This window comes from Boleophthalmus pectinirostris, unplaced genomic scaffold (genome assembly GCF_026225935.1).
Source record: "Boleophthalmus pectinirostris isolate CB_2022bp ecotype Guang Dong unplaced genomic scaffold, ASM2622593v1 HiC_scaffold_12, whole genome shotgun sequence".
NCBI classification, from domain to species: Eukaryota; Metazoa; Chordata; class Actinopteri; order Gobiiformes; family Gobiidae; genus Boleophthalmus; species Boleophthalmus pectinirostris.
This window is the reverse complement of record NW_026571018.1, coordinates 23,830,363-23,841,149: the sequence shown is the minus strand read 5'-3', so window position 1 is coordinate 23,841,149 and position 10,787 is coordinate 23,830,363. Positions and strand designations below refer to the sequence as shown.

The 10,787-nt window shown below is 39.5% G+C and overlaps 1 protein-coding gene across 1 annotated transcript; it reads right to left on the bottom strand.

Annotated features, from left to right (window-relative positions):
- Window positions 1-233: 233 nt before the first annotated feature.
- Window positions 234-7,094, bottom strand: wasf3a (WASP family member 3a). Its single transcript, XM_055148591.1, has 9 exons — window positions 6,900-7,094; window positions 5,941-6,112; window positions 3,097-3,231; window positions 2,727-2,880; window positions 2,538-2,655; window positions 2,288-2,472; window positions 1,241-1,462; window positions 636-913; window positions 234-510 (listed from the first exon to the last, which is right to left on the bottom strand). The coding sequence occupies exons 2-9, from the start codon at window positions 6,071-6,073 to the stop codon at window positions 353-355; spliced, it is 1,383 nt and encodes a 460-aa protein (XP_055004566.1). The 5' UTR covers window positions 6,074-6,112; window positions 6,900-7,094; the 3' UTR covers window positions 234-352.
- Between the last annotated feature and the right edge of the window lie 3,693 nt (window positions 7,095-10,787).

Genomic DNA, 10,787 nt, shown 5'->3' with positions numbered 1-10,787 from the left:
TAGGAGTCTATGACAGTGTTGACAATTTAATGCATCACATCACATGTCCTACTTTCATATATGACAAATATAAACATTTTGAATCGCATAAATGCATAGGCTTATTGTACAGGCTTGTCTTCTTTTATTTGAATAAGCAGTAATGTAATTTAATATATACATGTTTTAGACAGTAGACCTATTTGATTGAGATGTCACATTAACCTTGATGTAACATAATATAAGCTGTAGCGGCAATGTAAACATTTTATGAAGAGGGAGTGGGTTGTGTATCAAAACGAACACTAGATGGAGTCAGAGCTGGTGCTTCAGACTGTCACAAAGTGCTTGTCCTGAGATGGTCTCATAGTTTTCAGTCTGACCACTCGTTTTGGTCCAGTTCAGAGTCATCTTCTGAGTCGCTGTACTCCACTGCAATCCGACGGGACAGGATAGTGGCCACGTCATTACCCACCGGCTCCCACTTGTTTTGCTGTTCTTGCTGCTCTTGGACTTTTTTCAACTGTATACCTATTGAAATATAGAATGATTAATGCACAATAATGAATTTAATTTGAGAGTTTTTTTTTTTTTTTTTTTTAAAGATAAATTGTTCAGAAATCCACAAATTGAACTCAATTATGTGTTTGGCTCACCCATTCGAATTGCAGATAACAGATCACTTCTAGCATCCCTGACAGGTGGTGCGTCAGCTCGCCCACTTTTGCTATAATCCCGTGGATGTGGGGGTGGGGTGGGGGGAGGGATAGGTGGAGGTGGGGGTCCTGGAGGTGGAGGTACAGGTGGGAGTGCGTATCCAGGCCCTACGTGTAGAACTCCATTATGGGGCAGAGACAGAGCACCAGGAGGGCACCCAAATGCTGTGTGTGCAGATGGGATTTGTGTACCCGCACCATGAAGAGGAAGGAGAGTGCTGAGCAAAGAAAAAAAGATGCTTTTAATTAATTCAGCTACAGAATTGTGCTTTTTTATATTAATTATTATATAATATATATATTATATTATATATATAATTAAATACAAATGGCAAATTGTGTATCTGTTCACACAGAAATAATCAAGTGTTTGGTGGCAGGAAGAACTTAAGAAGTCAAACTCAGACATTTTTTGATTGTGAGGCATGACTAACCACTAACCACAATATGCTACCATACTGCCTAAAAGTTCTTTTGCTCTCATCCATAAACCAGTAATAGTATAACATTATTGTTTTTTTGCTTGTACACTTTTGTGCTCTTACTTGTATTCAGCAGGTGGACGTGTTACTCCGTTCATTTGTTCTGTGAAGGCTGGATCTACAGTGGAGTAAGTTGCTCTCTTGTAGTTGACATCAATGCTGTGGTATTCATGCTCTACAGGTGGTGTGGGGTGTGTGTTCCCCGTCATGTAATCGGGAGACTTGGCAAAGTTACAGGATGCGTGGACAGGCACTGGTGGGATGGGATATTCTGGAAGATCAGGCCTGAAAGAACAAATACAAACAGAATGTAAGGTAAAGATATATCCAGTGGAGCATCATACTCAGTACAATCAAAAGGGGATTTTTAAATAAATCTGCCATCTGGATAGAGGCTAAAGACAGTCACTCACTCACAATATAAATTTTTTCATGTAACCTACTCCTCACACAACCTCGAAGCAACATATTTTGGTATATTGTCTCTACATTTACCTGTTCTTCAAAGCCACTAAATCAATCCAGAAGCAGTAAGCATACATGGTGCACTACAAGACACTATTCAGATCCAGATCTTGGTCAGTAGCTGTTAGAGGACTAGCTTGTTATTAATACTACTGACTCTCTAAAGGTGCACTATATAAATTTTCTAGTGGAGGATCTACCACCCGCTAATCTAGATGTAGATTTATTTCTTGGCCTTAAATGTTCCATAGTATGGCATTAAACTGATATATGCAGTATTTAGCTGCAAGTGTTTTACTACTAAAAATGCATTAAATGCATACTGTGAATGGATTTCCCTCTCTGCAGATCTGACCTGGACATGATGCCACACACTGGAACATTTCAGGCAAAGCAATAAAATCTCCATTGAGACAAGTAGGTGGCGGGCCCTACACCAGAAATGTTGCATAGTGCACCTTTAAAATATACACATACATTTTTAAACTTGTCTAATGTCATTCAGTGTTTCTCTTTCAAAAATATATATAAAATATAAAATAAAACATATCCTAATCCAATCTTCTATGGTTCATCCACTATTTAAGAAACAGGATATGTTATGTATTATAAAATAATAAACACTACACTTCTCCAAACACAAACCTGCTGTCTGGAGAGAGAGACCCCTCAGACGACGCCCCTTGACGCAGACTTTGTGGATGGCGGTGATCGGGACGCAGCTCTTTATCAAACGCCATCATGTTCCACTCCTGTCTGCGGTTTCGAGCCTTTCTCACTTTTTTCACCTCTCGCTGAATTGTGTTACTGTCCACACAACGCTTTTGATCCTGGAAAATGGCAAAGTTAACATTTCAAACTATTTAACTCCTTTTATATTTGCATGTGAACCCACCCTTTGTCTTCTCCTTTCCTTCCTCTTATCCTCAGTATCCTGCAGCATTTTTTCCTTCCATAAGTCAAAAAAGTATGATGGATCTGAGTAAAATTTCATTGCATCTGTTGAGTCTTCTCTGTTTTTGAAAGCGATATGATGTAGTTAGTAAATGGTTGTGTGACCTGACTTATAAAAAATCGAACATACCTGTAGGCAGTCAGTGCACTCAAGGGAGGGGCTTTGTCACTGGTGCTGTACATGTCAATCACAGAGGTTGGAGTGCTACCTTTGGATAAAACCTGCTGATCCTGAACAGTGGAGCTTTTGAACGCTTTCCTCATATTAATGTCCTGAAGAGAGACTGAAGATGGAACAAAAGTTACTAATTAAAAATGGAACCCCTAAAACATGCACAGCTGGTTACTATGTGACCAAGTCACCCAGGCACCTATAGTTGAGATCACCTGTTTACAGAGGTGTGTTCACTGGACTGGTGACATGTACCCAGCTCCTTTTGTAAATGTAATCTAAGATAAAAGGTACTCAGCTAAACATGTACTAATAAAACACAACTCACCCTCTTCTATATTGGAATCCAGTTGAGTGACTTTGATAGCCAAGCGATCAATGCGGTCCTGTAGAGAGTTTGCACGCCCATAAAATGTATTAGCCTCATTGAAAAGTTCTCCAAACACATTTTCAGCATGTTTGCCTTCAAGAAACAGATGGAGACAAAAAGTGCAAATCAGTGTCATATTAGCTCAATGCTCATCCACAAATAGTGAATAATATACAGAATTGTTAAGTGACACTATACAGGACAAGGCAAGAAAAATAAATATAGCCACAAGTGGCAATGACTCGCCCTCAAGTGCACCTACACTGCACCCTGCTCCCCTGCAAGGCCGCACCCTGCACTAACTCTAATGACCGCAAACCCCAGCCACAACTCTAATCCAACCCTAACGCTGGGCCTAATCCTAAATGTAACTCTAACCTTAAACCTAACCCTTGTCATAACCCTAACCATAGCCTCAACCCTAATCCTACCGTTACCCTAACTCCTAACATAACTCTGCAATTTTTCTAAATTTTTGCGCTTGTTGATTAAAAAAAAAAAAAAATCCAAGATGGTGGACTTCCAGTTTGTAAAGGGGTGTGGTCACAATATAATTATTTATTCCTAATGCCATGATGCATCTGGGTACCAAATTTTTTTAGGATATGCCAAAGTTTGTATAAGGATATTGCATTGGCAAGGACAGATTTTGGCTTGTTGCCATAGCAACACAATGTGAGGTAGCGTGTGGACGTGATTCGGTTTTTTGATCAAGACCATGTCACAAATGTGCATACCAAATTTTGTATATCTACAACAAATAAAATGTTATTGTTCTACATAAATTGTCTAGGGGGCATGATTATGTTAATAGGTTCTTTTTTTAGACCAAGAGTTTTTTTCATACCTGACAGTTTTGACTGCTCACTAGTGTGAAAGTGGGTGAATCTGTGACATTTTGGATTAGATGCTTTGTTTTTAAGCATAAATCACCTATGTAGAGACTGGTTTTGTACAGTCATGTAGTAAAATAGTGGAAAAGAGATTTGAATAATTAGGCCCCAATACTAAAAGCTGGCGAAGGGCCTATTAGTATCGCAAAGTGATGCTACTAGTGGCCAGGAAGTGGACTGATGTTAAGTGAAGGCGGAGGAAGGATTACAGCGCCATCTGCAGTCCAACTGCAGGACAGTATCCCAGGTGTGTGGGAGTAAAAAAGCCCCCTCATCCCGGGTTATAGCCCCATGGGCATGTTTCTGTATTTCAATTGGCTCTTTAATACGGAAACATGCCCACGGGACTATAAACCGTGATGAGGGTTTTTTTTTTAGCTGCTTTAGCAGTTGAATGCGCATGTCACAGCAACATCACGTGACCACTCTGAGGAAGACTGCTAGTGAGCAGACAAAATTGTCAGGTATGAAAACAAACTTTTGGTCTGAAAAAAATAATGTAATCACATAAATTATCAGAAGACCAAATGAACCTCACTGGACAATCTGTTGAGAGTCGGGTTCTGCAGCCACCATTCAAGTTTGAGTGAAGTCAGCCAAAGTTTGTCCGATTTGTTGATTTTATCATTAGAATAACATCGTTATGGTGACACCGTAAAAATATGGAAAGGGTGGCACTGACTTTTTAGATCGGGATGGCAAAATGCAATTTTGAACAACATTTCAGAAATTTTTGAAAATCAAAATGTTTTCCCCGATATTAGATTTTATTTCAACCTGTAGGGGGCCTTAATGCACCAAATAAAATACACATTAAGTAGCTTTAGGGCAAGGAGTTTAACAACTGTCTGTTTCAAATTTCTCTGAAATCATAGTTCGTTTGTGCAAAAGCGGGCAATTTTTAAATATCAAAAATTTCCCAAATTTTGTGCTTTTTTTGTCGATTCACTGCTCAGAGACCATAAGACGTGTGTCTCTTCTGATTTCCCACCCCTTGAGATAATATGTGCCAAATCTGAGCCTGTGAATGCCCTAGGAGGAGTGCGTAAAAGTATGAAGTTTACAAAAAAATTGCTGACCCAAGCTTAGAAAATTTTAATCCAAAGAAGAATGTGAAAGAAAGAATAATACTCCTATATGAGAACAATGTTCTGCTTTTTTTAGCTACCAATCTATACATTTTTGGAAAGCTCTCCCACATTCCTACATCATGGCGAGGGTCCCTGGTCACTACGGGCATGTCACTTCGCGTCAGTTCTCTTCCTGGCCACTAGAAGTATCACTTTGCGATACTAATAAGCCGTTCACCAGCTTCTGGCGCTGGGGCCTAAGTCTCTTTTCCACTAGTTTACAACATGACTGTACAAAACCAATCTCTACATAAGTGATTTATGCTTAAAAACAAAGCATCAAATCAAAAATGTCACAGATGAATCCACTTTCCAGTCACTCCTTATCGTGCTGGTGGTACAGAGCTTTACGGTAAGCTCTAGGCTCCTGTAACATCACTAAATCCCATCCACACTAATCCTTATGTATGGGGCAGATGTCCAGTGTGTATCAGATCCAAAAATAGTATTCTCATTACACTTCACTCTGATTTTGATCAAATGCCCAATAATATTATGTTTTTATTGTAATGTCATGACTGCTGCCTATTGATGTAATTTCACTAAATGTATTACAAGGAATATAGTTATACTTTTACACGTGTCAAATAAGACAAACCCACCATGTATCATTAGTATTATTTAGTACACAATAATTTTTACATAGACTTGTGGCCCAGGGGCCAAAGTCTAGTGTCTAATGAGTTCCATGCAAAGTAAATTGCTGAAGGAAGGCATCAGATTTCAAATATACAATACATAATAAGTGCAATGATGAATGCTGCACAGAGTGGTCTTACTGAGACTGCTGAGCTGACGGATGATGGCGGACAGTGTGTTATTGGTGACACACTCCAGCTCGTTGCCGATGCCATCCGGCACAGTGCCGTGGCACAAGTGCCGAGGGTCAATGTTTCTCTTCACGAGAGGCATGAGCCCTTCTCACACCACACGTGCAGCCTCAACAACAACCTGCAAATGCATTAACATCTGGTTTTGAGAAACATGAATGAATCAAATGTGCCAATGGCATTAAACACCATAATAAAAGCTCCTTTTCCTGAATGTTTCCATTTAGCACTGTCTCTCAAAAGGGTTCTCTTTCTGTATTAATTTGCCATTTTGTCCAGAGCCCATTTGGGAAATCAGTGGACAAAACCATTTAACAGATGCAGTGTTACTAGTGTTATGAAAAAAACAACTGGTCAGAAAGCATTTGCAGGTGTGTGAGGATGAGGGATTTAAATATTATAGTTTGGGTACAGTCTTTATTTATTTTAATTTAAGCATAAGAAGGCATATTTTCACACACACACACACACACACACATATATACATATATATATATATATATATATATATATATATATATATATATATATATATATATATATATATATATATATATATATATATATATATATATATATATATATACCAGGTGCCTGACTATATTTTATAACGTATGTTGCATTTATAATTACTTTAACTGAGATGAAATAAAGCCATATCAGTGCATTTGGAATGTTCTTGTCATTGATTTAGCTCGCATTCAGATATCTATGACATCCTGCAAGATGTGAACAGGTTCCCATCATGCTGTGCGCGCTAATCCAAGCGCGCCATGGTTATTGGTTACTTAATCAACTAGCATTACTCCACTCTTTTGTGTTCAGTAGTAAACCATCAATTTTCAGAAGAATTTGAATGCAAGTTTTTCTACAATTACACTGCTGATGTGTGTAATATTTTACCTTACCTGACATTACGCACAATTGCGCTGGTTAAAGTTTTGGTCTACCATGGCGCTACGCGGTTGTCGGTCCATCTCAAGGTAATTTCCTCAGGGGCAGTGAGAGTTGTATTATCCAGTCTGGCTCTTTCAAACTGCTCAACAGAAAATGACATTTGTCCCCGGCCTTCTATGGTCGTGTGCCGAACACTAGCCTCCGCATCCTCTGAAAACAATCTCTGCTCCACAGCTTGAGCCTTGGGGGATTTGAACAGATTTACGGCTGTCATCCAATCACGACCGTAATGCCAGCCGCGTGCCATCCTCTGCTTCATTTTGGTAGCGGCTGTATTAGTGTATTAGTTCTTATTTTTGGACCACGAGCATCCTTCTATGAATTTAATTTGAATAGGCTATGTGAAGTCTGGGATGTTAAGCATTATCTGAAGAGACACATTAGACAAGCCTACAGAGCTGTAAAGTAAAGTACACTAGTGAAGTAGTTCCCATATCTATTGACGAAGGCTACTCAGTGTAACTTGAACATGTTCTAACATGTCTAATAAAGAAATCTAGCTGTATTTGCTAGAAAGTAAACAGTTAGACCAATCAATGCAGTACAGTACCAGCCAAGCATTGATTTTCTAATACTTCATAGACCAGCACAACATGTGAACAGTGGTCACATGTTGTTACTGACCTGCATAGAGAACTTTGTAGCTTCATGAAATATAGGCTGCACATTCATAAACATCATCAAACAGATTTTTGTAAGGGAGTTCTGTAACTACTTGGCTCCATAGAAATAGTCTTCCTGCTAGTCAGCATATCAATGCAGAGGCCTACACATACAAAGACAATAATCCTATGGGAAGTATAGTTAAGTTTAGTTCATATTTTACATAGACTGAGGGACTGTCACACTCTCTTCTGTTGGCGAGCTTCTGTCATACTCTGAGTGAGTGACAGATTGATTGATTGATTGATAGCATTTATATAGCGCCTTTCAAGATACCCAAAGCCCTTTACCGTTCATTATTCAGTCACTCCACACTCAGTGGCGGTAAGCTACTACTGTAGCCACAGCTGCCGGACTGACGGACTGATGGACTGACGGAAGCGAGGCTGCCAATCTGCGCCATTGGCCCCTCCAGGAGGATTTAACCAATTACACTAAAGTGTGAAGAAACAGCAGGCTACTAGAGTAGAGAGAGAGAGTACTTCTTAACGACATTACAGAAATACTAACGGCATGAATCAAAAATCTGTGATGATGATGATGATGATGATGATGATGATTTTTTAGTATATTGCCCTCCCCTATAATGGTATATACACATGTCGACTACCATCTTTTGCAGTGCTTATTAATGAAGTTAATCCTATCACTATGTCCTTTTGGCTGTTATGGAAGTGTACTATTTCCCTGTGGGCTTCTCTCTGTTTTAGACAGTGCCATAATCTCTTGGCAGCCTCATAAGTATTAACCCCAATACTGTACTTACCTCCCCATTATCGCCATCATTGACCCCGCTGTTTCACCAAATATGGCCAAGCGCTAGCTTATACCCACTTACAGCACAGCCAGCAAAACACTAACAGCCCTACCATCCATTATGTTCAGTCTCTCAGATATTTGTCCTTGTATTATGGCTTTCTAGTGTCACTCCATAATATAGACGCCTGCCAATGCTGGGCCTGTTATTACTCACTGATAGTGTTCCTGCCTCATAAACGCTGAGCTGTGTCATGGGCCTTTTGTTTTTTATGTAAGGTTGTAAAAAAAGCTGGGTTATTACAATAAATGTACAGTATTGTTGTACTTGATTTGCATAAAATGCCAACAAGTACCATGCATTAACACATTTTGTGTTACCATTTAGACACGCAGACAGGGAATGAGTGACCAGTGTGAGCATGCCATCACTACATCTCAAGGTAATGTGCAATATTCCTTTAAGCACTATTGTTAAATATTCAAATTGTAGTTATGCCAATTTGTTAACTATGTCACATTTTTACTGAAGTATAATAATATCAGTCTGAGGCTTTGTTTTGTTAGCCTAGTTTGCGTGATAAAGTTTAAACACATTAAATCCAGCTCTATTTTATACTGTAAAGTAAAAAGGGGGAAAGCAGATGCAAAAACATGCAAACTTTCTGATAAATATTAAGTTCCCATTGCTATCATTATGGTTGTTTCATAACTTTAAATTGCTACATCAATGTAGTAATCAATAATTGTGCGGGATTTATCAGAGATTTTTACAGTTGTATTACAATATGGTTTTATTATTGAGTAAAGCAACAACTATTTTGAATATTTATAATATCTTTCAGAAATTACATTTTGATATTAATTATGTGTATATTACAACTCTGTTTTAACACAATCAGAGACAAGGCATTGGAATAAAATCTACACTAAGCAGTTAACAATTGAGTATTAAGTATTAACCAACCATTTTACTTGGGTCTCCTTGACAATGAGTCTATACAAAGGCCTGAACCTTAAACTTTCCCATAGCAGTGGCAGCACATCACACGTCAGGCTGTATCAAAAGCTCCACAGTTCCTGAGGAGCGCCTTTTGAGGGGGTGACTCTTAGAATGCCTCGGCTTGTTTGTCTGATGGTATAAGTTGTGCACGTAGCCATGGAAAGATCATTAAATCACTGTTTTACCACTTGGCTTAATCCCTGCAACAAAAGAGAAGATACAAAAAAGAAGAAAATGGGGAGAATAAAACTGTGTGAGCTTAAGCAGAAAGTTGATGGATCTAAACTGACGGCTCTGTTTCCCAGCGTTACTAAGGAGAGTTAAGTATCGCTCCTCGAGTACAGAGAGGGTCCATGTCCTGGTACAGAGAAGGTCTGGACTGCCCCTGGTACTGCTGTTGTGGTCAGAGGAGCTAGTGTCTTGTGATGCGGCCATCTGCCGGATTACACAGCAGGATATATTTTTATAGCGAGCATCCTATTCACATCCTGCCCACAAAGGTTTACATGAAGGTTGCACTCGGGTGCAGTTACAATGGCAGATAAAGTAAGATTTATCATTTTTACAGCACCCCCCCCCAGGTCCTCGCCCATCTTCTGGCTGTTTATCCAACTAATAGAAGCAACTTAAAAGGAGCTTTCTTATCATGGCATAAAAGAGGATCTCATACGATGGCACTGTCTGCTGCTGTTGTTTTTGAAGCCCCACTGACAATGGAGTGGTGCCCAGCATTAAAAACACTAGTACGTGCCAAGTGTGATTGTCTCTCCTAATAGGCATCAGCAGGCCAACTTCTCTGAGTTACCATACAGGTGAACTCATTCCTGGGAAAATGTGTTTTCTTTCCCAGCCTCGTAGGCGCGATGGCGTCCCCTTTTTCCTTGGCCTAACGGGATTAGTCGTGCCAGTGCTACCCCGGCTGTCACGGTACTGTCTACTTCCCATCTCTCTTCTGGGCCTCTAATGTGATTAACCCGTTCCCTGTGGTCCAAATGGTTCTGGAGGCTGAGGGAGGGGGTCTTCAGGGCCATAGGGGGGCACCTTCTTGGCATGTTCCTCCTCAGACCCAACTTCACCATCACTGGTACCTTTGACAAGTAAGAAGGACCAAGGTCGAAAGGTCTGAGAGTCTACCTAGATGTGTACATGTGGAATTGACTACTTTCTGAATTGTGATGAGTATTCATGAAAAACAAGAGAAAGGGGACTTTCTCTAAAACTTTACCTTTAAGCAAGAGCTGTAGTAGATGAGAACCTTTTAAATGTTAACTTGAATTACTGAATTGTGACACTAGTTAGTTTGCAATTAACATCTTCTAAGGGGAATCTGCCCAGGCTTATTTGTATGTATAGCTTTCATGTCCATATGTAGTACTGAATATTTACTGCTAGCTTAAGTGGAGGTCATTATAATTAC

Coding starts and splice junctions, on each gene's coding strand:
- wasf3a (XM_055148591.1), bottom strand. CDS start 6,073: ATGCCTCTCGTGAAGAGAAACATTGACCCTCGGCACTTGTGCCACGGC. Junction 2,881..3,096: donor GGATTCCAATATAGAAGAGG/GTGAGTTGTGTT, acceptor TTCCATCTTCAG/TCTCTCTTCAGGACATTAAT. Junction 2,656..2,726: donor AGTGCACTGACTGCCTACAG/GTATGTTCGATT, acceptor TTTCAAAAACAG/AGAAGACTCAACAGATGCAA.